The sequence below is a fragment of the Seriola dumerili genome, unplaced genomic scaffold, assembly GCF_002260705.1.
Source record: "Seriola dumerili isolate Sdu_G_001 unplaced genomic scaffold, Sdu_1.0 BDQW01000278.1, whole genome shotgun sequence".
In the NCBI taxonomy this organism is placed as follows: Eukaryota; Metazoa; Chordata; class Actinopteri; order Carangiformes; family Carangidae; genus Seriola; species Seriola dumerili.
Genome location: NW_019174533.1, coordinates 790,511 through 818,018, shown reverse-complemented (window position 1 = coordinate 818,018; position 27,508 = coordinate 790,511). Strand labels below are relative to the sequence as shown.

The window sequence follows — 27,508 nt, the reverse complement described above, 5'->3', positions numbered from 1 at the left end:
TCTAAGGGCCTACTCAGAACAGCTTTCATAACAGCACCTTTTAGGAGATGGAGGTCTGACCAGTGTTAAATGGAGAAAGCTATCCTGTTGCACCATATCATCTGATAAACCTGTACTTGCAGGGGTTATTATGTGCTCCACAAAATAAGATGCAGCAGGGTTTGCAGTTAGTGAGGCAGCTGCCAATGGTAAAAATACCTCTCTTGAATAGACTCTGTTAACTTACTCACTGGTTAACTGCTAGCTTGCTACTTGGGAGTGAGCAAGCTAACTAATGTTAAATAAGCTAGTTTCCCAGTCACTTTACTTTGCGAGGATGCACAAATACATTTTGTTGTTCCATCACCTGGAGTAAGTGGGCCACTAAGATCGACTTGATAGGCCTCATATGACGCTCAAATGTGCTGTTGTTTCAAATCTTGTTTCTTGTGTTTTATTTTGCTGTAGTCTATACTGCATGATGCTGTTTGTGATTGATTGTCGGACAGTTAAAGGCAGGTTTGTTCTCTGAAATGTTGACATGTAAGTTACTACTGATGAGGATGCATTTCAACGAGATGAAGGAGCAGTGCTAGCAGCTCCATGAGTCCGTACTAGGGCACAGTAGCTAAATGTTAACATCAGCATGCTAACAATACTCACAGTTTCATTGCTAACTTGTTGACGTTTCACAGATGCATCAATGTTAACTATGTTCACCGTTTGCTAATTAGCACTAAAACACTAGCAAACTTGGGGGCCATAAATGTCAGAGCAAAACTTCATGACAGTCAGTCTAATAGTTGTTGAAATACAAGTCTGGCGCAGAGTGGTGGACCAACTGACCGACGGTTTGACCATTCATAAAGCGACTCTGCTAACATGGTTAAAAAGAAGGAGTACGTCTTTTCGCCCCACAGGTACTGACACTCAGATAAAGGTGTTGAGGTCCTGGAGGACTGTACACCACAGCCTTAAGTTGCAGTGCCCCTGTTTTGCACACTTTGTCATTCCGTGTGCTTACTCAATTACAGAATACCTTCTCCTCTCAGTACCATACTAAAGGGGAGAAGCCCAAAAGCACAGCGGTGCACAGTGTTTGCACTCATTCATTCGGAAAATACAATTATTCTCCCTCCCCTCGGCTGTGAAATTGCTGTACAACCGCTGTTAAACACGCCGCAGTCATAATCACTGATAAGAGATGCATGGGGCCGGTCCTCCTCTGCCAATACAATATGCAAACGATGCCCTGCCGTTCTACCCATCTTGTTACTGAGCGATATTAGAGTTTCTAAAGACACTTAGGAAAGGCAGCAGATGTGACGGGTGTCAGTGAGCAGCCCCCCCCTCCCCCGTTCCCTCCCAACGCTGCTGCTTCCTGCCAGGATCATGGTCAGGGATCCAGAGAAGGTGTGGTACAAAATGAGTGATTAATAACACAGAAATGTACAGTAGACGGGATGCTGATAAGAAGAGATGCTGCCTGGGTTTCAAATGGGAAAGACAAACACAGTTCAACTTAGCAGCAAATTAGTACCTGCTAAACAATTTCAATTCAATATCAGCAAGTATGACAAGACAACAGATCAGGACCAGAAAACCACAATTGTAGCATCAAACACATGCATGGTTTCAAGCTGATCCTGGTAGTGGCCGTGTCATTTTCACGGTTATAGAGCTTAGAGGAGCCATTTGTAAGGTTTCTCTGCCGCCCAAAGTGGTTTCTTGCTGGGACGGTATGATGGTGATTGTTGCTTGACAAGAGCCTCAGCCATTGTCGTGTTTACAAGACAAAAGGTCATAATACCTTCTCCAAGCAGCGCTACGTCTTCAGGGCAGATTAGAGGGCGATAGAGACTAGAGTTAACATTGGCATTGCTTTCTACCACTGGAGACAGCAGTTGGTGATAAGAGGAAGGAAGTTTGATGCCAAACCTGCAACCTTTCTTCTATGACGTTTCTTCTAGTGAGTAAACAGCTGTTAATGCTGTGGACAATTCATCACCTGTGGCTCCATCTATCATCACTTAAGTTTCATAGCTACAAAATCTTCAGGTTGCCTCTGTCAAACTAGATGGTAAAACCGAAGATTGTGAATCTCTCACTGATCTATATTTACCATCTTTGGGTCTCACGCAAGAACCACATGTATGGAAAGATTGTTTTTAAGTGGCACGTACAAGTGATTTATGGTTGGTAGCGACGAACGAGACATGTGCCGAGCTTGTTTCAGACAGCTGCACCTGAAGCTCCGCGGTGTGAAATTCTTGTTCTGGCTTTGTGAATGCCCTCAAATGAAGCAGAGTAGGTAGCCTTATATTGATTATGCTGGTGATCAAATTGCACAAACGAGCACCTGCTCACGAACAGGTGGCATTCGTCAGGCTGAAATGAACAATTTTCCAGTTTGTTTGAGCCAAATTTGTGCAGGTAAGAGAGTTTGGGTGAATCGACTCGGAACATTCAACTTGGATAAGAAAATGTTTTTGCATGAGGCCCACTGAGAGTGACAGTTCTCTCTTGACCTTTGCACTCAGCATATCACACTGCTGATATTAGCAGGTGAAGTTTTGGTCATTGTTTTAAGGAAATGTAGACGTTCAAACTTTCCTTTATTCGTCTCAGCCATGTCGGCCTAGACGTTGAGCTCGACAGTTCATGATCAATGAACGAGTGGAAATAAAAGTCTGAATTCCAGCTGTTAACCAGTGAAATCTAACCTAATGTTCAACCAACCAATCAGCCTGAAATCTTTAACTGGTCACACTGTGCTCAGATAAACATAAAAAGTGAGTCAGCGTGAGAAAGGAAATGACATGTACTTACATGTTTTGTTACTTTTACTTTATTGTTATTGAGACAAATGTTAGTTTACTGTGATATAATGGTAGATCAGGCTCAAGATGCTGCACCAGTGGTAGTTCATCAGTGACAGCAGGGGATCATTTCTATCTTTATGTTGAAGCCGGCTCTAATCGGATAATGTATTATTTAGAAAACTAGGCATTTTCCCAATGCACAATTTGTCTGACAGCTACCGTGTGCTCTGAAGAGGACATAAAGATTCAGATCAGACTAAAAATAGAGGATAAATTGAGTATAAGTGGGTCAGCTCTTTACTACAGGTCTCTGCAAAACATCCTCCTCCATTTCCCCTCTGCACTGATCCGTCTCCTCTCTCACTCACTTAAAATGCACGAGTAATTGGGAGTTTTTTCCCCCCCTGCTCCTAAGGATAAAGACAGCAAAGATACAGTGATGTATTGTGCACAACACAGGCAGAATAAAACAGTGGGTTTGTTTGTGTGTACAGCTCTACCACAATACACCTCCACACTGATGAGAAGAGAGCTCCGGGAGGCTGCTGAGATCCAGCAGTGGGTGGGTTCAGACAAATAAATAAGAAACAGGTCTGTCTCACTGCGAGGATCCTCTCTCTGTGCAGGAAGCTGCAGATATGTGCGCGCTCGTCGTCTCCATCTGTGCCTGTGTGCAACGGTAACCAAGTGTAGGCATAATGAGATTCATGTGCACAGACGGTTATCAATAAGCTGTTGCCAGTCTCGCTCACTAAACCGTGACATTAATCAAACAGAACAAACACGCAATCAAGATTTTATTACCAAATGTTTTATTAGAAAATATTTTACACGCAAAAAAAAAAATCCTAAACAAACAAACCAGGTAAAGTGATGAGAGCAAAGTCTGTCCGGTTTTTTTATCCTGCAGAGTTCAACAACACAGTAGAGAGAGTAAACAGCACATCTCCTGTTTACTGTGTCAGTTTATCTACAATATTCTGCTCAAAACTTAACTGCTCTGCAGTGAGCACGTTCGCTTGCACAGCTTGCACTGGATTTTAACCAGTTACTTGTGATGTATACAGATTGCGTCTAGTGGATAAATAAGATTTAATTAATTAAAACATCTAATTAATTAACATTTTTTCTGGTAATTCTGAGTTTGTTTTTCTTTTTTTTTTTTTCCCTGAACATTGCATGTCAAAGATTCAGGTAAGATTATAAGATAAAAAATGAAAATAAGTAAATGAAGGTTTGCTTTGTAGCTCTGCATGTAAACGTCCTCACTGACTTTAGTTACAGAAAAACAGACCACTGGCTCAAGGTCACGGTCACAGTCGGTCCCAGATCAAAACCGAGGGATTTCAGTGTTCTCACATGGAAGAACATACTGTTTGTGTTTGAGAGAGAGAGAGAGAGGTTAGAAGTTGTCTGCGAGGTCCATGATCCTCTTCCGCTCAGCTTCTTTGTACTCGTCACTCTTCCCATCGCCGATGCTCTCTGCGTACTCTGCAAAAGACGGAGAGAAGTCGGCGGATTAGTTGACTTGACAGCGCAGGCGTGGCTGTTTGACTTTTGAAGGTACAGAGAACATCCTCGGAGCCAGGAATTCACGAGCTCCGTCTCCCCACGGCTGAACAGAAGATAAATGTGAGCGGGAAAATAATACACGGTTTAGGAATCTGCCTGAAAGTCTTATTCAGAGTGACGGCAGAATGAGCTCTAGTCACTTTGTCACCAAAAATAAGGAGTAAAAGGTGAATGTCCTTGTGTTCTCACAGCCCTGAGAGCAAGGAAAGAAACAGATGTTAGTATTTGAACAGCAACTGGACGTAAAGACACATACGTATATGTACACACAATATAGATTTTTCTAAGTAAAAGAAAAACATAAGCAAACATTAACAGGAGTTAACTCGTCAGCAGCTCCCATTCCTCCCACTCGCTTCTGAAATTGTGTTTATATCTGGTTGTCTACAGTGGAGAATGCCGAGTGAAGACAGTGAAGAATTGCCATCATTGAATAGCTTTTCACTACAGTCTAGACTGTACTAGTTCAGTCTGCCCATCACTTTGTAACAAAACTCTTATTACAAGATGTTTCCTTTGAAAAAGTGCTGTCATATCATGAGCCGTCCCTGGACAGCGCCTGTGTCCTCCGGCTGTGAACAGTAATCAGTCCAGGTGTATTGTGCAGTGATGGCACTTCATCGCGTCCTCCTGAGCGCTTCCTTCATTTTGTGCGTCTCGCCTCCCACACAAGGCCTCCGAGACCAACCAAAAGTCGATTTGTGAGTCTAATGTACAGAAAGAGAAAGTTGCAGCTGCTGCAGACCCGGTGGAGTGCGGGCATTTGTTCCATCTCTCGGCCAGCCTCTGAGGCAGGGATCACACATTAAACCCGGGGATGTCGAGACAGAGAGATGAAAAAGACCACTCTCTTCTCTGGGAGACACTGCAGAGAGGAGAGAATGACGGAGAGGTGGGGGAGGCTTTCCTGACAAGAGCCCGCAGGGTTTAGGATGAAACACGGCTGTCAAAGACACAGAGGAGATTTTGTTTTACAGTTTCACAATTTTACAGTTTGCTTTCATTTTCTCCACTAAATAAGCCCGACTGACCCGGGGCTTTGCTTCAAACCTTTCTCACTGTCTCATTGCTCTCAGCATCGCCACAGTTTCTTCACCAGATTTCAACAGTTTCTGTATCTTGGTGAATACAGATAGAAATGATGCCAAAACTACAAAAAGTTTTATTTTGATCAAATGGAATTATCATTTAAAAGTACTCAACTGATAACAAGCTCAAAAATCACTGGAGGTGGTTTACGCTGTTGCCTCACAGCAAAAAAAGGTTCTGGGTTCGAACCTGCAGTTTGCATGTTCTCCTCGTGCCTGCGTGGATTTCCTCCTCGGCTTCCTCCCACAGTCCAAAGACATGTAGGTTCAGGTTAATTAGCCACTCTAAAATTGCTGGCAACCTGTCCAGCCATCGCCCAACATCAGCTGGGATTGGCTCTCGCCGCCAAATGTGGAGGAAGAGAAAGGACGTTTCTCTCTGAAATGTCATGGAGGAGAAATATAAAGTGGCGGAAGATAAAAAAAACAAAAAAGTAAAAAAAACAAAAAAACACAAGGTGTCTGAAAATTGCACCACCGTCCATCACTGCATGACAGAAGTAAAGGAATAAATCAGACAGGTTTGTATTAAAGGCAGGAGCAACATCAGTCATATTTGAGCTGTAAGGAAAGCAGACAGATGACGGCAGGGTGGTGCAGTGGTTAGCACTGTCGCCTCACAATGAGAAGGTTGTAGGTTCGGTTCTAGGTTTCTGTGTGGAGTTTGCATGTTCCCCTCGTGTCTTCTTCTCTTCCTCCCACAGTCCAAAGACACACAGGTTTAGGTTAACTGGTGACTCTAAGATCGCCTGTAGGCTTGAATGCTTGTTTGTCGCCTGTGTGTCACCCTGGCCCTCGCCCAACGTCAGCTGGGAATTTGCCTAAAAGGATAAGCAGTATGGGTAATGGATGGATGGACAGCAGACAGTATAATGCATGAGATACAGGTTTGCAGACTGGAGAATAGAGGTCACTCCATCACTGGATAACCTGAACAGAGCTGGGTTGAGCTATAAGTTATAAAAATGTAAGTGCAGTAGTTCGGGGGGGTGGGGGGGTGGGGGTGTAGGTTTGGACCATGGCACAGAGATATGCAGCTTCCGCAGCAGCAGCTCTGGGGGGATCTGAACGGATCCCCAGAGGTGTGGGATGTTAGTGAACTACAAAATGGCAGAATTTCACGGTTGACTGAGAAAAGCAGGTTAGGGGAAACGGAGCGAGTGACTCAACAAAAACATGAAAACCTACAGACTCTTTTCATTGTTCGCCTGTCATTGTCCCTGTGTGTGTGTGTGTGTGTGTCTCCGTGTCTATAAATGGCGATGCAGTCAGCCACACAGACGGAAAGGTCAGAGATTCGGTGACTCTTCAACTCTCTGCAGAACCTTTTCTTTGGCATGCTGGTACTCTCTCCTCCTGTCACCACGGCAACACGGCAGAGGACAATACAGTACTGAGCATCGCCATTACTCAGGTCAGTGACTGGGACTGATCTGCCATGAGTACAAGGAGAATCGTTTCCAGGAGCAGTCTCTGCAGCAGCAGCAGCAGCAGCAGCTCCGGGTAGAGACACACTCCAGGACTTTGAGTGTGATTACAGCTGCAGCTGGGACACAGCAGCTCATTTAAAACACCCATATACCCAGTCTGAAACTGGTCTGATCCAGCCGCACAAAGGGCAGCTGGCACAAGTGATCCTGTGCTGCGTTCATCCGACCGCAGAAGTCGTGGCATCGAGTGTCACTGACACAAACGGCGGAGAAGAAATCAAAGCCGTTCTGAGGTTTCTGTTAAGTCGTATTATGCTCGTCAACGCCGAGATAAACTGCGTCTTTATATCTAGATCAGAGGAACGCGGTGTGAAATAATGTCTACTGCAAAGATGTCTCTAAAATACCACCATCAAAACATAAAAAGGACACCTTGAGAAAAATCACCAGCTAATTTGTATGGCCACATTTAGTCAGCCATCTGCTGAGCTGTTTTTTGTTTTTTAAATAGCTGTTTCCAAGGCTTTTAAAGGAAATGGCTGCATTAATAAGTATTTCCTATGTAGCCAGTAAAGAAAAGAGCTGCACTATAACGCACTGCTTCATTACTATAACTGCATTTTGGATCTTTGGAGAAAAGGATCAGGTGGTGTGTTGATTATATTTTCTACACAGGCTGGTTTTTCTCTTTTCATGGGATTTGTTGATAATAAAAAAGAATAATAATAACCAGAGTTATCCTTTAATGATTCAGATCATCAATCAGAAGTCATACTTCAACAGTGGCTCAAGTGTCAAGGAAGGATAAATGAAAAATTCATACAGTGACTCTGAAAATGAAACCCCCCACACCACTCATGATGTTCGATCGGGGGCCGTGTGTCCTACAGTTTCTGTACCTTTCCAAAACCACAACCACTTCATACCATGATGGGTCAACCTGCTATCACCATCCGTCTCAGGTGATCCATCAACTCTTAAGTTCAGGTGTGAACGCACCCAAGACGCCTCAAGACGCATTTGAGATTCAATCACTCAGGTGGTCTGGGCCACGTTGAAGAACCGCCTACTTCACTGACGTCCTCTGTCACGGTCTAATTAGTCCCCCAACAGTTTCAAAACGAACCTCAAATACTTTACTATTTCAAATGACTAAAACTTTACGTCTGTGTGCAGCACATGGTTTCGCTCAATCTCTACGTTCCCCGTTCTCCCTCCCTCTCTCTCATCTGTCAGACTGGTTAAAAACAACGCATTTTAACGGGGGATTTCTTTTTTCATTCCTTACGCCTTCCAGGAGAGACCGTCTGAAAATCTTGTTGTTGTTGTTCTTCTTCTCCCTCTCTCTGTGACGGCCTGCTTTTCGCCCCGCCTCGGTGTGGCTGTTCAGAACTGCTAAAAACACTTTGGGCGTCAGACAAGGCCAGACAACATGTTGTACCAACTAATTCTGTTAGACCTTAACCCAGCCCTGAGGCAAAGGAGAAAACAAGTCCACCAGAAAGTATATTTGACATTACCTGAATGTCCTTTATTCCTATTCTTTATACAGTTTCTCAGAGCTCCACTAGCACTACCTTGAAGGCAACATACAGTGTTTAACATGAATCTTTATAATTACACCAAGTCTAACCACCTGTCAAATAACCTACCTAAAGTTTCTTAAGTGGAAAACCTTGCCCCAGGTTTTCACAGCATTAGTGAAATCAATGTTCTTCCTTCCATTGTGCAAAGCCTTCCTTCCTGCAGAGCTGCTTCTCATTCAGAGAACTAAAGCCATTAAGGTCAAGACTTCAGAGCCGGCGACACACTTTGCATGTGCTTAACCTTTTACTGCAGTTTCACGTTGACCAGTTGAGGCACTTGAAATGAGAGAGGGCTTCACAGTGCGGCCTAATGAAAAGGGTGAGGGCATGCGCCACGAGCCAAACACACACACACACACACACACACACACACACACACACACACACACACACACACACACACACACACACACACACACACAGATGCTATTGGACGTACACATGCAACAGCACCATACCATTACAGATGCATACACACGGTCTTCAACACATAAACACAATCGCAATGCATGACAAATACCTATACGTCAAGATCATGCAAGGACAAGCTCACGCGACATGCACATTAATATGTGAAAACATGCGAGGGCCAACATGAATACAGTCTGCAAACTGTATCACAAAGGAAACAGACTCAACATGATCATACCTGCATACAATTTCTCTCAAAGGGATGTTAATATGAAAAAAAAAATATGCAGATAGAAGCAAACAAGGTGCACATAAATATGCAGACATGCTAAAGGCAAACATTTACACACACAACAAAACAAATCTTGTTAGTAGGTAAAAACACATCATGGAAACTACACAGAGAAGTAAGGCACACGTGTATGCAAATATGCAGATGAAAACAAAAAGCAAATACACATTTGAAAACACATTCCCACACACACACACACACACACACACACACTGAGGACTGGAGAATTGCCATGCTTGCTGGCACTGCCATGCGTGACGGATGGCTCTATCTTCAGTGCTACATGCCACCGAGAGCCAGGGGGGTGTGTGAATGGAGCCTCGTCCTCGAGCTTTATCCGACAATGATACAGGAAGGATGGATGTCACACCGGGAAGAAAATAACACACCTGCTAGGTCTTTGAAAACCAAACAGAAAACAAGTACGGCAGGACAGGAAATCTTTGGGACGGGGGGAAAAGAAGTGGTGAATGACAGACTCTGCTCCTCTCACACTGACAATACGATCAAATTATAATGTGTATTCACACGCCAGGATGTATTTCTGTGTATTGTTTTACCAATTGTACACAGGTAATGTGAATAAGAAGCACATAAACACCTGTTTATACACTTCTACTTGGATGTATCAGATGCTGGATTTTTATTGTGTTTGTTTATTGCTGCAATATCTTTAGAATTAAATTAGTTCTCCAACTGAATTTTGTATTTAACGATTTTCAGGACCATCATTATCACCTATATCCTCCTCTGTTCCTCTGCTCCAGTAGGTCTCCATAAGCAGGGGACAGTGTGACCAGTACAAAGGAGGGATGTATTCAACAGAAGCCTGCACAAAACACTGGTTGAGATAAAGAACTCAACTCAATCTTTAAAAAAATAGAGAGATGCATTCTGACAACCCAGTTTGAAAGTTGACCCAAGTCTGTTTCTTTGTTCCCACAGAATAAGTAAGAATGACATTATTCATAGTATTTTATTATAATCCAGCACACCCACTTTGGCAGGCGAACAGCATGGGCTCAATATCAAACGACAACCACGGCTAAAGAGCAGTGATTATACCAACATTTCCCTAAAAAGTTGCTTCCTTGCCAAGCACTCTGAAACAGGATTTTAAAAAATGTGTCAATAAAGTGCTTCTCCGAAAGTAAGACAAACTGTTTTAGCTGTAGGGGCAGCTACTGTCCCTTCCACAATATACATCTCTTTAAACATTTTATTTGCTCTATTTCACTCCATAGTGAAGGATTTATGTTTCTGGTGCCACTGCCAGGCCGACCTGTAGACGTGAGAGGGGTTCATAGTTGGAATCAGACACTAAACTCTTACTTAGGCAACATCCACACTAATATATTTTCATTTTAAAGATCGTGTTTTAAAACAAAAACCATCTCAATCCAGACGACCATTTTAGCTCCATATCACAAATAATAAAAATGCAAGGAAGAGCGAAGGCAGTTGTAGCATTAAAATGGAGAATTTAACTGCGCAACAGCAGCTAGCAAAGACAACAAGGTTAGCAACGCCGCTATTTCGTTATCCATGTTGCTTTCACCACTGTTAGTCGAGGCTGATAAAACCCAATCAGGGAGCGACAGTGGACGACCATGTCATTGTTTCCAATGATCTTCGTTTTTGCTCGTCCAGACCTCAATGCAACCCTGGAGTTTGTAAACTAAAGCAGAACCAGCAGCGTTTCCAAAAGTCTCAGTTTTAGGGGCTCGAAAACTCCGGAGCAGTGTGGACGCCAGGCGTAAAAAAAACTGTTTTGGTAACATGTTTTAACAGTAACTGGATATGAGGCGATGTCTCTGCTTAAACCATAAAATTACATTCCTTCACTGAACAAAGGCCTTTATTTGAGACTATTAAGAATGCCTTTATTTCTTAACTGCCTCATTATGTAAGTACATTTAATCTTATTTTAGTGAGAAGTCGGGTTCATTTTCTCACAATTCCTCCATATGTTTCACATTAAAAGGCCCCAGCAGTGTCGTGAAACACCTGCGAGAAGCGAGTTTCAGTAACAGCAGATTACCGCCGAGAAAGCACAGTGAAGTAAAACTGACTGGAATCCATTAACCAGTGAGTGAGAGAGAGTTTCTGTTAGAAAGAAAAACACAGAGCAACAGAGGACAGAGCACAGCACAACTATGACGTTAAACTGAACTAATACTCCCCCACAATACACTGCATTTTGTTTGTTTGTTTGTTACTAAAACTGGTCAATTGCGAGCTGTATTTTATTTGAGAAATTGCTGTGTTAAAGAAAACAAAGTGACTCACCTCTCATGATGTGGCGTACTACTTTGACGGAGCCTCCTCTGAGGTTGAGGATTTGATGAACTCGCTGCTGCAGCTAAACGCAGAGAAAAAGAGGACCATTAAAACACACCGTAGATTTAAAGTCAAACTGAAATTTAAATTCACTTTTGATAATAAATCAGTGTATTTATGCTCAGTGGTTGTTTGGACCTTACTTGATCTTATTCAATTATCAAAGACAAAGTTTTGACAGTCTGGTTTTTTGACATCACCTTCAACAAGACCCAGACAGCTAACGCTAGCTAGCCCTCCTACTTTCTATAATGTGGGACACACGCAGTGCTACATGTGTGGAAGATGCCAACCATGACTCAGCAGGTGTTGAAATAACATGAACAAAAGGCAACAGCAAGTGGGAATCAGTACTAACATTAGCAAGCTTAGCTAACTAGCCTCCATTTTCTGAGTGGAAGCAACTTAGCTTATCTTGCTAGTTTCTGTTTCCAGAATGAAATACAATCACAGCACAATAGGTCCTCCTGACAGCTGTCTAAACTCGCTAACAGTGGATGGCTAACACCGTGAGAGCTCGTTAAGAATAAAATAAAAAAAATAAAAAAAAGTCTTGTTTCGATGTTTGTAGGTTATGATGTGTTCCCGACAGCAGCGCGCCACAGAAACTGACAGCATGTCCCCAGGCAACAACAGCTGTGAGGTGTCAGTCAGCCGCTGCCACGGCAAACACCCACTCAGAGGCTGTTTTCACAAACATGTCCAAAAAGTGTTTTATCCTCTTTGGAAAACATGAAAAAAAAATTCACAATACCCAGAGTATCATTATAGTTCATATTTCCCTATTCAAAAACTCAGATTGGCATCAATATCAGATGGGAGGCATCACACAAATATCTGAACTGGAATTTGAAAGGGGAACTAATTTATTATTATTCGCTAAAAAAGCATGAGGTGAGCAGGGCTGGACTGCAGCTATTTAAACTGCAGGTCCAGTCTTAAACACACACAAAAGTGTCACCGCATGAGTCCAGTGAAACCCAGATTAGAGGTGAAGTGAATGAGCCACTTGGCTGCAGTGCCCATAAAAACCATCTGACTCCTGTCTGCTTTTATAGCCTGTCTGATCAGATGTGCGAACAATAATTAATCTGAAAGGGAAATAATTTGGAAAACCAGTCAGTCAGTCAGTGTGTGTGTGTGTGTGTGTGTGTGTGTGTGTGTGTGTGTGATTGTGTTTGTGTACCTGTGAGATCCCAGAGTTGCTGATCTCCACCATAATGTAGCAGATCAACTGAAGGACGAACAGTCCGGCATCCAGGCGGCGAAGGTAGAACTCGTCCTCCATGCTGTCGTCCAGGATTTCCCCGCGACGAACCATCTCCTGATCACACACACACACAAAAAGGCACAGCACATTCATAAAAAGAGAACATGCATTTATGCATGACGAGTGAACAAATCCCAATTTACTGTTTTTTTAAGAGGGTTCCTCTTGTTCATTGCACACTTTAGATTCAACAAACAAAATCAGAGAGTAAGTTTAATTTAGGTGTTGTTTTTCATCGTTTTCCACAAATCCATTTTCTACATTGACCAGACACAAATCAATTGATTTCACAGCGTAGCTGCAAAAAAGAAGGGAGGCGGGTACACACTCACACAAACACACACACACTTGCATAGTTATCCATCTTAACAACCCTGTCAGTATGCCAATAACACAGTGCTGCCAATATGCACACAGCCCACATTAATCATCATTAGAGATTAAGACGCAGACCTGAGTGGGAGAGGGGAGTCTGGAGTGTGAGCCATTGGAGTGGGACAGAAACAGACAGTGTGTTAAGTGTTTGGCTGTCACACAGTTTTACTTCTGTGCATGAACAATAGGAAGATATATTCTGTTAAGGCTGTAAACAATGCACAAGTTATTGCAGTGAGGAAAGTAAAGCTGATGATGCCGCTTTACATTAAAATCTTAGCTTTTTAATTTAGATCTAGATCATTTTAAATTTAGATCATTTACTAATTTAAAGACACAGGCTGAAAGATGTAGGAGGAGTAGTTCTGTAGCATTCTGCCACACAGTAGTAAATTTGTGATTGTTAACGTTCCATCATAAATGATTTTTGGTCAAAACTTTGAACTTAAAAATCATTTCTTACTATTATCTAATGGATTTTATAGAATATTACATACATTAACCGAAGGATTAACATTTCCCAACAGAGTTCTCCTGGTCAGTTTTGACTACATGCTGCAAACCTACCTAAGAAATTCTATATCAACTATATGTGAATCATGCATCTGTTTCAGTCTACAAAAGGACGGCCCAGTACTAGAGAGAAAAAGCAAACGTGCTCCAGTATGTGACAGTAAATCAAGAAAAAAGGGGCGACTTTTCAAACCGCTCCTAATGAAAACAAATAGCTTTCAGCGTCGAGCTAAAGGGTACTACACATGACATTTACATCCCAATGATTTAATCTCAGAGAAAATTAAAACTTTCAAAAGGCCTTGTCCTTAAAGATCAATTACACTGTAAAACCCAATTATAACTGTTAAGTTCAGCTCATTAACATGCCTCAATCAAAGGGCAGCTCTTGAGGACTACAGTACGAGACTATTCTGGGAAAACCATTTGAGCTGCAGGTTGCAGAGCTGGGACAAAAAACAAAACCAAACAAACAACATATCCATTTTTGTGACATTGGGTTCTGACAGCAGGATTTCATCCTGCTTTAATGATTTCATCCTGAGAGAAGAGAAAACAAGCAGATACAACTTTAGAACAAAGGCCTACTGTACAATGTCAACTGTAGGTTATAAAAGATGCAAAACAATGCAGATAATTAACAACAAGAACCTTTAATAGAAGCTGAATGTAGGGCATTTGTCTCTTCTGTGTCCTCTGGGTAAAACACTGGCCCAGAATTCTGTCTTATTACAAAGCAGAGACTTATCGCATTGTAAAATAGTCCCAGCGCTCGGCCTTGTTGTCAACTAGCAGCCATTAAATATGTAAAAAAAAAAAAAAAAAAACTTGAAACAAAGCTATTTGAATGTAAACTGTGTTTCCACTACTTCCTGTAGGAGAAAAGATTATCTCAGTTTCCAGGACAACTCAGCTCATTATTCAGAGCCAATACAGTAGCTTGAGGCAAAGTTACACAAATCTCACAATCCAACTTCAGCAAAGATACAAAACACAGGATGTGATGGGACACAATACATACATGTGACCCCTGAGGGAGAGTGGAAAACAGCACGCACATGCACACACACACACACACACACACACACACACAGATGTGCAACACACACCGTGCTTGCTGCGTTTGCATTTTTTCTCTCATTGTTTCACACCAGAAGTCTATTTCCTGTCATCCTCATTACTGCTCGTTGGCCAGCACTGCAAAGGAGAGCTGGAGGCATTTTCTGAGAGGGTCTCGGACAACTCAATTACTGCATATCCACAGGTTTCCATTACAGCAGTCCGACTATCAGCTGCAGGGGAATGGGACTTTATCACAACCGTATAAAACAATGTGACTGCGGCTTGGTCTGTGATGTGTGTACTGGCGAGATTAGAGGAAATACAGTAGGATAGACTGCAAGGTGTGTCAGCAATCACAAATTAATTCTGAGAGCAAGGTAAAACATCGAGGCAACACGGTAATGTCAACATCAATCATACAAAGAGGATTCCAAACCGCTTTCCCATTCAAATGAACGCTATAGTTTACAGATGCTCCCTCAACGCCTCGCGTACAGACTATTGGAAGATGCTAACCAGGCGTCTAAAATGTCAGAATAACACCAGGATGGATAAAAGGAACTGATCATCTCTGAGTCATACGATTCTGATGGTTGGGACAATTTGGAACCGGTTTTCTACTGGAACTGGTTCTCAATTGCCAATTGTCGAGGATGGTCTCTGGCCTTTTTGATCTTTTTCAGCTCCCCACTGATTCAATGGTCAACAACTATGACCTCCTCCCAGCCGGTGTCTCCCAGATAATTTAAGAATACTACAGGTTTATGTTATGAACATCATGAATCATCTCTTAGTTTCTGAGAAATGTCATGTGTCTTCCGTCTGTTTGGTCTGTCAGATGTCTCTAGGTGCCATGATAACCTGTGAGCCTGAAGCTGGACTTATGCTCCTGCAACAATACACGTAAACGCATCCACAACCCTGCGTAGATAAGGGTGTTATGGGTAACCATAGGTAAGCTCACAGAGAGGATTAAGATGACCTATCCGAGCCGTAACAAATCCAGAATTGTAAGTCTTAGTTGATGCCAGACATTTACTTCTGTAACCCTTGACACCTGCAGTAACTCCTCCTCCTATTAGGCCACTCGTCAAGGGGAAAAAAGAAAGAGAAAGATTTTCAAATAAAGGTCTTAGACGAGTCAATTGCTGCACCCTCCGGGGAGCCTCCCTGTAATGGAATAGAGAAAAGATGTTCAACACACATGATGAATCAAGCCAGATCTTTGAATCTGCACAGGGAGTGGAGGGTTTTGAACAATGATAAGTGCATTAAATATTCATTATTGTGAGGAGCGGAAATGGACATTTGGGACATTAAAACCCGAGCAGATGTGGGCTGTGTGGCAGTATTCATTACAGCTGCGGAGTTTTGTCCATTTGTGAGTTTTGACACTGCGGCCAATATCTTTTGTGTGGCAGCTCGGTCCCTCTGGCAAACACCGGGCAGAAGAAGCAGAGAAAGAATAACGTGTTTAAAGGAGGGATTGGACAAGTCAATTACTGCAACCTCAAGGGAGCCTGGCAGCCTGGCTACAGTACAGACAAAGTAATAAGCAGCGATTTTCAGTCTCTGTCCCTCTACTGTAACTCAGCTGCATTGTGCAAGAGTGTTTGTGTGATGGGGTGTGTATGATTTATGTGAGCCTGTGTTGTGCGGTACGAGTGCTGGATGTGTGTACTGGAAACCTCGCATGTGTGTTTGTGCCCGTGTGTGACATACAGTATGTATGAATATTGTGCGTCTTTCAATGAGAATCTTCATCTGGGTTTGTGTTCCTTAATGTAGTATTCGGGTTTGAAAACGTGTTTGTCTTTCCTTTGTGTGTGTGTATTGTTGTGTGTGGTAGTGTTGTGTGTGTGTGTGTGTGTGTGTGTGTGTGTGTGTGTGTGTGTGTGTGTGTGTGTGTATGTTTGTGGATGGTTGTTATTCATGTGCTTTCTTTTCCGCTGGGATGCTTAGATGCAGAATTAAAGTTATTTCTTTGTCAGCACTTTGCAAAAACCCACTGTGACTCTGTGTATGAGAGTATGAGTGTGTGTGAGTGTGTGTGAGTGTGTGTGTGAGTGTGTGTGTGTGTGTGTGTGTGTGTGTAGGACGTAATGCTCTTTATGAAGCTTAAGCAAACACCAAGAAGAGAGAGGTTAGATATCCTCATTAAAAACAGAGACAGAGAGGTTGATAATGAGGCAAACTTTGAGGAAAAAAAATACAACTTTGTGAGAGTGGGAGACAACATGCTGATTTCAAGTTATGATAATCTCCAAAAGAAACAACAGCCCTGTGGCTTGGGGTGCACATCAATTAGCATTTGTTTCACAGAGTGGGGCAAATCAAAGCAGCGGTGTTCCCAGGAGGGAGGAGGTACTTGCTCCATCATGACATTCAGTCTGTGCTGAACTCTTTCCAACAGAACTTTTAATCCAACAGAGTTTGTCTGTGTTGAGTCTCGAGCAGTTTCTCAGTCCTGATCTTTGACCGCTCCCCTCAAACTGCCAAGACGAGGCAAAAAAAAAAGAAAAAGATTAAACAAACAAATTAAACAATAGCCAAACCAACCTGTTTGTCCTTATCCTTGAATTGTTTTCTCGTTTTTAAATTTTTTTTTTTTTTTTAAAGTTTAAGTCGAAGTTTGTTTTCAATGTGGTATTTACTCATTGTTGCCCCTTGTGGCTGTTCTTACCAACTGTCACGGCCTCAGGGGGCAATAATGAGCTCATTACAGCATCACAATGGCCCAGTTCAGACCTGGTGTTCACATCCGTCTCAGGTGATCCGATCGCATGTGGACAGCTCTGAGTTCAGCTGTGAACGCACCCAAGACGCATTTGAGATCCGATCACTCAGACCACATTCGGAGGTGGTCAGGGCCACATTGAAGGACCGCCTACTCCTTTTGACGTCCTCTCCTGCAGTCTGATTAGTCCCGCCGCAGTTTCATAATGAATGAAAATATTTTACCACTTCAAATGACTAAAGCCTTTTATTTCGTTGTAGAGCTGTGCGCAGCAGATGACTGGAGACGCATGCTGATACCAGGTCAGATCAGAGCCAATGAGGCGAAGACGCCGCCACAACAGAAAACTTGGGACATGCAACACAAAGGTGATTTGTGCTTTATTGGAAGTGTTTTCCAACTGTTTTTTTTTTCTGGTTTTGCAAAAGAAAATACTTCAAGGACGAAGACTAATTGGTCAATACGGCAAATGTACATCTGTTTGACAGCCCCACTTCTGATAAAGAGCAGCCACTTTCCCCTGACCTTTTCCACTGGGACCTCTTATCCAGCCCCAAACGGGGCTAACCCCGAACTATAACTACACTCATTTTGCCTCACACCTTTCCTCTTGTTTTTATTCTTTCTTTTTGCTGACAACAGAAGTCTCACAACTCATGGAAATCACATGTCAACATCCATCTCCACATACAAACAAAAGTTTAGGGTCATTTCGCTGTAGTTCACCTCAAGTCTTATGCCTGATAAACCAACTGCATATACAACTAATTGCAAATATAATAGATTAGCACTGGCTACCAACCAGATAATATTTTTCATTAACATTATACATTATACTGTACATATACAGTGATATTTTTTAGGATCTTTAAATAATCTGTTTGAAATTCATGCACATCTTTTTTATGTGCTTGAAGATCCAATCACAACTAAAGTGTCATGCAAGAAAATGGTCAAAGCTGCCATATTGACATTTAAGGTGCATCCAGTAACAAGCGAGAAAAGATTCCACCTTAAAACTTTGACCGTAGCTGCCGGTAGCCTCTGAGCCTCACGGTGAATTAAATGATTTTTTTTCTGTCTGGCTATCATCACCTAGAAAAGATGAGAAGGCAGCAAAACATCCTTTCATTCATCATTCACTCTTGTGACAGTTTCTTTATTTGGGATGCGTTTGAAAAGAAACATGATAAAAAACAACCTATTAAACTTGGACAGCCTGTGCTGCTTCAACAATGGCTGCTGGAAATGAAAGCTCGCTTGTAATATTCTCAACATGACGAAACTATTCATGGAAGTCTAACGTTTGATCGTGTGGTTTCTAATTCTAGTTGATTAATGTTGGGTAAACTTGTCAACGTAGAAACAGTGATTACATAACATAACATCATTGTTTCACAACTAAACGATGCACGTCACAGGTGCGTCTGCATCCTCGTCTAGTTCACTGGCAACCAATGCATTAGTGTATGTGATGAGTTAGTAGCTGGTACAACTATAAGACAACTGTGTGTGTGCATGTTTGTAAAAAGCTCACTGCTGCTGTTTTAATTTATCTTCCAAACAACATCTGATGTGAGCAGCTCAAACAGGGAAAGCTGAAACACCTCAGTTGAGGTTGAGAATGAATGTGGTCTTGGTTAAGACTTGAAGGAGGAGACAAGATGGTCTCCGGTCTCTGGTGTCACTATCATGCACTTTATGCTGCGTGTCTGAATCCCACCCCATCCTGCTCTATACAACTTGTTACTGCTTCCTGCCCTGGAACAAAACATCGCCTGGTAATGTAATTGTCTGGTGCAAATAACATTATTGTTTCCTCCGAAACTTATTAGCCACTACAAATTAGATGCATGTGAACATAATTTGTAGGAAATAGGTGAAATTAAGTTTAAGTTTTTTCAGGAGGACTGAGACCTTTTCAGGCATCTTGGTGCAATCCAAGAAGAAGAACCCGGCCTCGAGGTGAAAGCTCTTTAATTGACCAATTTTTAATTAAAATAAAATTGGTTTTAATAAACCAATAAACCTGGCTGGAGTTTTCAGAACCAAATTTCACAGCGGCTTCACACCGCTGTTTACTGCACACCCTCATCCTAAATTAAATGAATGAACGGTGACTTCTGATGGAAGGAAGGAACGATGGATGAGGAAAATTGAGAGAAGACGATGAAGGGACGATAAACGACGATAAACGAGCTGTGACACAGACAAGCAAAGTTCAGAGAGAGAGAGAGAGAGAGAGAGAGAGAGAGAGAGAGAGAGAGAGAGAGAGAGAGAAGAGAGAGAGCATTTACTCTTGGGAAAACTAAATATGTCACATCAAGGTGTAAAACCAATCCAAACTTAACACAGACTTTATTTGAAAAGGTCTGCTGTCAGCAATGCTAAACCAGGCCATTTCTGCTGTACACACACACACACACACACACACACACACACACACACACACACACACACACACACACACACACACTCAACTGGGTTCTCAAGGTGCTAGGAAAGTGCACTCTGCTGTGCATTTTACAGTATTGAGGTTGGCCTCAGCCATGTTTTGCTGAGCTTCATCAATCTCCCAGAGCTGTTACCTACAAGCCAAGAGCAGAAACAAGGTCTGGTGAGGTGAAAGCAGCAACATTAGATGGGAGGAGAAGGAGAGAAGAAATAGGAGAAAGATGACGGAGAGGAGGGAGGAGATGATGTGGGGGCAAGAAAAATGAAGGCGGAAAGGTGCATGAAAAGATGGAGAAAGGAGAAATGGTGCAACTGAGTGGATCACGAGCAAGAAAAGGAAATAGGGAAGATGCAACGTAAAGAAAGAGAGGAGATGAAAATGAATGGGACCAGCAATGGTTATTGAATAACAGATAGGAAAGGAGGGGTGAGAGAAACAGAGGAGAGGAGGGAGGGGAGTCAAAAATGAGAAATATAGTTGGATGGAAAAAGCAGCTTTAAGGTGGAGAAGGAGAGAATCAGAGGGATAGAAAGGGAGGAGAGAAGAGAGACACCAAGGTGGGAGGAAAATAAGCAGCTTATTAAAGCGACTGGGCTGGAGACACAGAGAAAAAGCAGCAGCAGCTTTTTCTTCGCTATCCTCCCGAGAAATCTGTGGATAATATGTTGCAGAGGAAAAACATTTTGCTTACCGCCCCTTAAAAACAGGCTTAACTGGGGAAAACCAAAAGGCACGGGAGAGAGAGAGAGAGAGATAAAACGCCGCTGCTGACGGCAGCCGACTCAGCGGAGGCGCGCTGGACAGAACTGGGTTGGCGTCTTTATCGTGTTATTTAACCTAACATGTGACATTTGGTGGAAGCTTTGATTCGCACAGACCTAAAATATCATCTGGGTGTTTTTCAGTTTTAGAGCTGTAGAGGGAAAGAAACCACAGATTTTGTTCTGTTAATGTAAATACAAGATACAAAATGTGAAATCACTACAATACAAACAATCAAGTCAATGCCAAACACGATCAGACTTCAATCTCTTGAAATCACTGACAAATATAAAGCGTGGAAGGCTGTTTTTATGCTTTTTTTTAACGTAAATGCTAATATCAGGATGCTAACATGTTTGTTCGCCATATTCGGCATTTCAAGTGTCTTGTATCCAGATTACATTTAATACTTTCACTCAAGCGTAGCTAAATATATGCGTCGCCATCGGCCGGATCCATCATGGTTTACCAAGGCTACAGGCGGATGTCTCTCAGCTACACAAATCATTGATCTGTTGATGTGATCAGGAATCAGATAAACGCTACAACAAGTGTATGCACCCTCTGTATGAAATCGCTAGGGCCATTTTTTCCTGTCATTTCAATAAGACTGGGACAAAACTGGCTGATTTCAGTGTGATTTTAGTGTGTTTTTTAGTCCAGCTTTCAGCTTTCAGTTTTCAGCGTCCAGCTTTCAGCTTTCAGCTGTTATGAGGTTTCAGAGACAGATTCATGCTCGCTACATCCATGGCCGTGAGGTTCTGCCTGACGTAAACTACTGTGCAAAACTTTAAATGTTTAGAAGTTTTCTGAATTCTTTCTGCAGCATGACAACGACCCGAAAACATACAGCCAGAGTCATGAAGAACTTTCTTCAGAGACGAGGAGAACAAGATGCAACAGGTGCTTGACTTCTTGCTGGTGTGAGGATGCCGTCATGTTATATTAGTAAAATATTTGTAATTTAAATTTGTAATCTAAATGGGATAGTAAATGTACTGCTCTTACATAGCCACATGCACACACACATTTATGCAGTGCTTATTTACCATACAGGCAACTTGGGTTGAGTATCTTGCGCAAGGACACTTCCAAATGCGGACTGGAGTCGACCGAGTTTATTTTAAGAGTGGTTCCCCCTAAATTTAAACACAATCTTTAATCTATAAATCTGTGCAACAAATTGAGGCATTAAGAATTTAAGTATCTATCACATTATTTGACTGTCGCAGGTTCTGCGCATTGTACTGGGATTACTGAGACATGAGTCCGGTCGTATATTATAAGTTCATATTCATGACTCTGCATAGTGCCAGGAGTCTGCAAGTTCTACATGCTCTTCGAGTCGTGTGCTGGAAGCAGTGGGTGGTAAAAACTGATTAAGATGCTTTTTTTTTTTTTTTTTTAAGTGTATAATGAATAGAATAGTGTTGCTTCGCCACAAATGGGTATTTTATCACCTCCCACCTCACATGTGCCCGGCTCACAGAACGGCTCTGAACTCGGGAAAGCTAAACCGTGTGGCTTCAAAGATAGTGGCACACGCAGACAAGGTTCCTTATCACCAGGTTATCACAAAGTCATACTCTCTCATCCCGGAGGAAGAGGCGAGAGAGAGAGAGAGAGAGAGCGACGGGAGGAGACGGGGCGAGAGAAGAGGAGGGGATGGGAGGGAGAAAAAAAAAAGAAAAAAAAAGTCAAACTGTCTGGCCTTTTCTTGACGATCCCACCACGATGTCTGTCTGAAAAATGAATCTGCTGTCATCTTTAGATAGGAATCTCACACTTATCTGTCTCCACCCACTTCTCCCTCCCCCTCATCATTCCCTCTTTCACTTGAAATCCCTCTCTCTTCCTTTTTCTACTTTTCCCTTTTTGAAAAAATCCACTCCTCTTCATGTAACTGTACTTCCTGTCCTGATATTTACAGTATCTCTCTGCCTTTTTTTTTCTTAGATGGTCTTTCTCTCTCTGTTGAAGCCATTATCCCTCCCCCCCATCTGACCATGTATCCTCTATCTGTATCCCTCCATCGGTCTGTCTAGCACACAGCTCAACACACTGACACACACAAACACACACAATCACACACACTCACATGCAGACAGCTCAATAGGGGCCTCACACACACCTATCAAGTTTTCCATTCCTCTGTAAACTGTCATATTGTTATCAGCAGGAGTGTGATGTTTTTTATTTTTTGGGTCTCTTCCCTCGTGGCTTTGGATGTGACACTGTGTGGAACTGCACATCTTATCTACCAAAAATGAACGACACAACCGCAACCCTTTATAACCGGGATCGTCGTCGATATCTGAGCATCTGTAATGCAATTTGAATTTCTTTTATCTACCGGTGATAAAAGAAAACCACAAATGTGTGATGGGATTGGAGTCTGTGTTTTTGTCTGTGACCATTGTAATGGAAGGTTATTGTTCCTGTTGTTTCTGTTCCTCTGCAGGTTGATTTTAAGGTTTATAGAAAAATTAGACCCAAGAGAAACTCTTAAAATGTATTTTCCTTCAAATGAATCACTTGTTTACACTTATTTCCAGAGTTCTTCATAACAGTAGTGACCACAACAAAGTGAGAGGATCATCACCTCTTTAGTAAGCTGGTTAATTTGTTTCAATGAACGACTTGTTCGTAAGACCCGCAAGACTCAATACTACAGTAAATATGACTTAAGGGGACGGACCTTTTCTCCAGAGCACATTTTGTGATAAGCTGCAACCGGCTTGGCAATAATGAGAGCTACACTGTGGTTAATGCTAATTGAACTATCCTTGGTTTATGGCTGTGTTCAGACTGATATTTGCACTTGGTCAAAAAAGAAAAGAAAAAAGATTACTCTGCTCATTGTTTTCTCAAATAAATCAATTATTATTTTCTGTAAAAAATGTTTGCTGGTTGTAATTTCCCAGAGTCCAAACAGATATATTCTAAATCCTCCTTTTATCCGAGCAACAGCCCAAAACCCAAAAGTGTTCAGTTTGCCATCATATACAACAAAGAAAAGCATCGAATCATCACAACTGAGCAGCTGGAAGTGACGACTTGAAAAACGACTGAAACGATGAATCATTCATCAGAATAAATTTTCTGCTGATCGACTGATCGATTCATCAACACATTGCTGGCAAATAAAATATGAACATTATAACATGAATAACGTAATCAACACATATATATACAGTATACATTTTCTTGTTTTTTTTTACATAAAGCTGTTTCTGAATTCACCAACACTACAGATGCTTCAGTTCATTTGATTAACAAGTTTTGCAAAAATCCGATCTGATGACTGATCTGACGTGTGTGTTGTGCTGGAACGTAACTGAGAACAAAAGAAAATGTTTTCTGCCGCTGAAAATCGTTTGAAGAGAAGATACTTTTGAAACAAGAGTGCACTCATCCTGCAAGAGGAAGACTGCGTGTGAGGAAACACCAGTTAAAAAGGCCAGATGTCGTCAGCTCACCAGGAGGATTAGTGTTTGAGAAAGTTATGAAAAATCAGTGGGAGATTATTGGTGAAACTTTTAAACTCCTTCGACTAGACGTTTTTCCGTAAACAGAAAACATCCCCGGCCTATTTAATAAGAACTATTACCTGCCACTTCAATCATACCCACACCAGCCTGGAGCTGCTATGAGCCATTAACAGTCAGGAAAAATAGGCAGTGGTGACCTGTGGGAAATAGTGAGGATAAGTTGTATGAAAAATAAAAAGGCTGTTGCATCGCTGCTCTTGTGCTGTTGTGCTGTCTCTTTCCCTCCCTGTCTCCACCTGGCTACAGTCGCTCTCCCTCTGTGTTCGTCTGATAAAAACAGACGTTGAATGTCAGAAATTATCTCCGCAGCAGTGATAAATCAGCTGCTATAAATTTCTCTGAACAGAAACGATTTAAAATACATATCGGAAAACACTTTACTTTCACACAACATGTGTTGGACTTTTAGTAAAAACAACATGACAATTAGGCTTTTCAGCTCCTAAAAAATGGCCATAAATACTTAGTAAATATTGTCCATGGTCTCTGTAGCCACTCTGACACATGCATAGTAAATTATTTACTCTGTACTAATCTCAGCAGAATGTAAAATTAGCATTGTTATTTTTACTATTTATTGTTCCTATTTTTGTATATGTGATCCCTGGAGACTTTTTGATCCATTGTTTAATGGTGCATGTTACTGCACAGCAACAACAACAACAACAACAACAACAACAACAACAACAACAACTGAACTGCACCCAAGTCCAAACAACACCTTTATATGAAAGGCTTATTAAGATTAAAGGCTGTTGTAACGTCGTTTGGCACCGATTTGTGGACGAATTCACGCAAGTAGGATTGAAACTTGATGCTGAATGACTTTTTGGAAGGAACTAATCAAAACTGATGATGAATTACAGTCATTATGTTAAACACAGCATGTTGTTATTAATAGCAGCATTAATAAAGCGGCATCGATTTCACACATCTGGACTGTTCTCAGACTCAGAACAGGATCAAACTGCTTGGTCAGATTAGGTTCATACGCTCATACTAAGATACCAAGAACATGCTGTTGAGCATAACTGCTTTTAATGACGTCCTGCTTAGACACATTTCCTTTATGGCATGTCATTTGTCCATTTGTGGTCAATAAAGCAAAGCTAAAACGTCATGTGAATCCATTCATCCATCTGCTTAATATGAAGCCTGTGTATAAAGGCACAGCTCAGGGAGGAGGATGGAGGGGACAGGGGGTGGGGGGGTGGGGGGGGGAGCAGAGATTGCTTACATGTTTCTCTCCTTCGATCCTCTTGTCAGCCTGTTGAACAGCCTCCAGGTACTTAAAATGCAGCTCCATCAGTCGATCAACCTGGAAACAGAACGAAACGGTGGCAGACAGAGAGAAAGTGAGAGATGCAGCGTCCAAGAAGGTAACGTGAAAATAAGAGAAAGACGAGCACAAAGAAAAGAGTGATTTAATAATACATATGCATTGTGTATTCCCTATATGTGGAACAACATTTCAGCCTTGTTCAAATTATGTTTTCATTTATTTCACATTAATAATTAATGGATTCTTTTTAACTCTTTGCTGCAGAGCGAGTAGACGCAGATTCTTATTTATAGCCACAAACATCCCCATGAAATGAACAGACACGTGCAGGAAGTGGACAATGGAAATAAGACTGTAGGGACGGCAGGCAGTTCCTTCATCAAAACTCATGCGTCCTATTAAAATGGCCTCGAGGAATCCACTGAATACGAGACATTTTCGCGTACGTGAGGGGAGCTGTGGGAGTTGTGGGGAAAAAAATAAAAAATAAAAAATAAAAAATTGCAGCTTGATATTTTAGATATTTTAATCACTTTCTCAAGGTCGGTAACATGTGGCAGGAATCTGTATACACAGGCACAGAGCAGAGCAGTCACTGATGTCTGATTGAGTGACCTGAATGTGAACCTGGGTGGATTTAATCGACCTTGTAAACTCCTGCCTACAGCTTTGGGTAAAAATAAGATTGACAAAAATACTTTTAAAAAATTAAGTCAGCTTAGTGTCTTCTGACGTGTCTGCTTATACAGGGTACCTGGCCTTGATAAGAACGTGCATAAGGAGAATGAGGACTGTTGCAACAGCCACAACTGTTAATGAACACGTACGGTAACGGCATTGTTTCACAATTTAACATGCTCATCTTCTTTACTATCCCTTTTATTGTTACAGTTCAATTAAGGAGACAATGCCATGCAAACGACAGGGCTCTGATCAAGCAAAATTACTAGTATTTACTGCAATTAACAATCTCTACCCTTGTTTAAGATACCTGAAATTAAACACTGATATCTAAATAAATTAAGCTGCACGAGGCTTTAATTCCATCCTAAAACAGCTAATGAGGGTTCTTTATTTGTTAAAGGGCAGTTTGAGAAAGAAACAGCATTAATGTATGTGATATAAAGAAATCACATCAAAGGGTCGTGCGTGAAGAGCATGTAGGGCTTCGACTAACTTTTATTTTTCATTATCGATTAATTTGCCATTTACTTTCTCCATTAATCTATTAATTGTTTAGTCTCTGAAAGACCTAGTGAGAAACACTTTCCCAACGCCCAGAGCCACGTCTTTTTTTTAATCTAATAATTAATCGAAAGCCTTAAAAAATTGCTCATTTACTGTTAATGTGATAAAACAAGAGATTTTAGAAGCAGGAACCAGCAGATATTTGACAACCTGGCTTAAAAAAACCCCAAGACATTAATTCATTATCAAAGTAGTTGCTGGTCACTTTTCTCTCAATCGCTCACGGATCATTGCAACTCTAAAAACATGCAGTGAATCTGCTGTTTAATCAGCATTAAACTAAAAATATATTAAAACAACTCTGTGTGAATATGAATATGAAGGATTTAGATCATGATTGCGGTTTAAAGCTTCTGGAAACCTTGTTTCAAATGTTAAATATTATTCTATAACATCATATTTTCTTGACTAAATAAGTAACAATCTGAAAGTAAAGCCAAAGTTAAAGTTTAGATGGAAACACTCGAAAGGTTATTTAATCAACTCTATGGCTGTGTTCAGATTGTCCACTTGTTCACTCACTCACCCGCTCTTTAGTGTCTGCTACATAGAGGATTCTCTAGGGGATGAGTGCAGACAGCAGATGACACATTTCAGACACAACTTGGATGTTAAAGTGCTCCATAACGAAGCGCCGGATATTCAGAGTTATTATCTCTGTCGCATAAACAGACGCCAGAGGACCTTAAAATACATGTTATCTTACAAGATTTGCAATTTCTACGCATCTTTC

The 27,508-nt window shown here is 41.6% G+C and overlaps 1 protein-coding gene across 1 annotated transcript in view; it reads right to left on the bottom strand.

Annotated features, from left to right (window-relative positions):
* Positions 1–3,590: 3,590 nt before the first annotated feature.
* ctnnbl1 (catenin beta like 1) overlaps positions 3,591–27,508 on the bottom strand; it is a 52,678-nt gene continuing 28,760 nt past the window's right edge. The window contains exons 13-16 of the mRNA XM_022757501.1: positions 25,483–25,563; positions 12,707–12,844; positions 11,470–11,542; positions 3,591–4,292 (exon numbers count right to left, since the gene is read on the bottom strand). Coding sequence (XP_022613222.1) covers positions 4,204–4,292; positions 11,470–11,542; positions 12,707–12,844; positions 25,483–25,563 — 381 coding nt within the window. The 3' untranslated portion in view covers positions 3,591–4,203. The remainder of the gene's footprint in view (positions 4,293–11,469; positions 11,543–12,706; positions 12,845–25,482; positions 25,564–27,508) is intronic.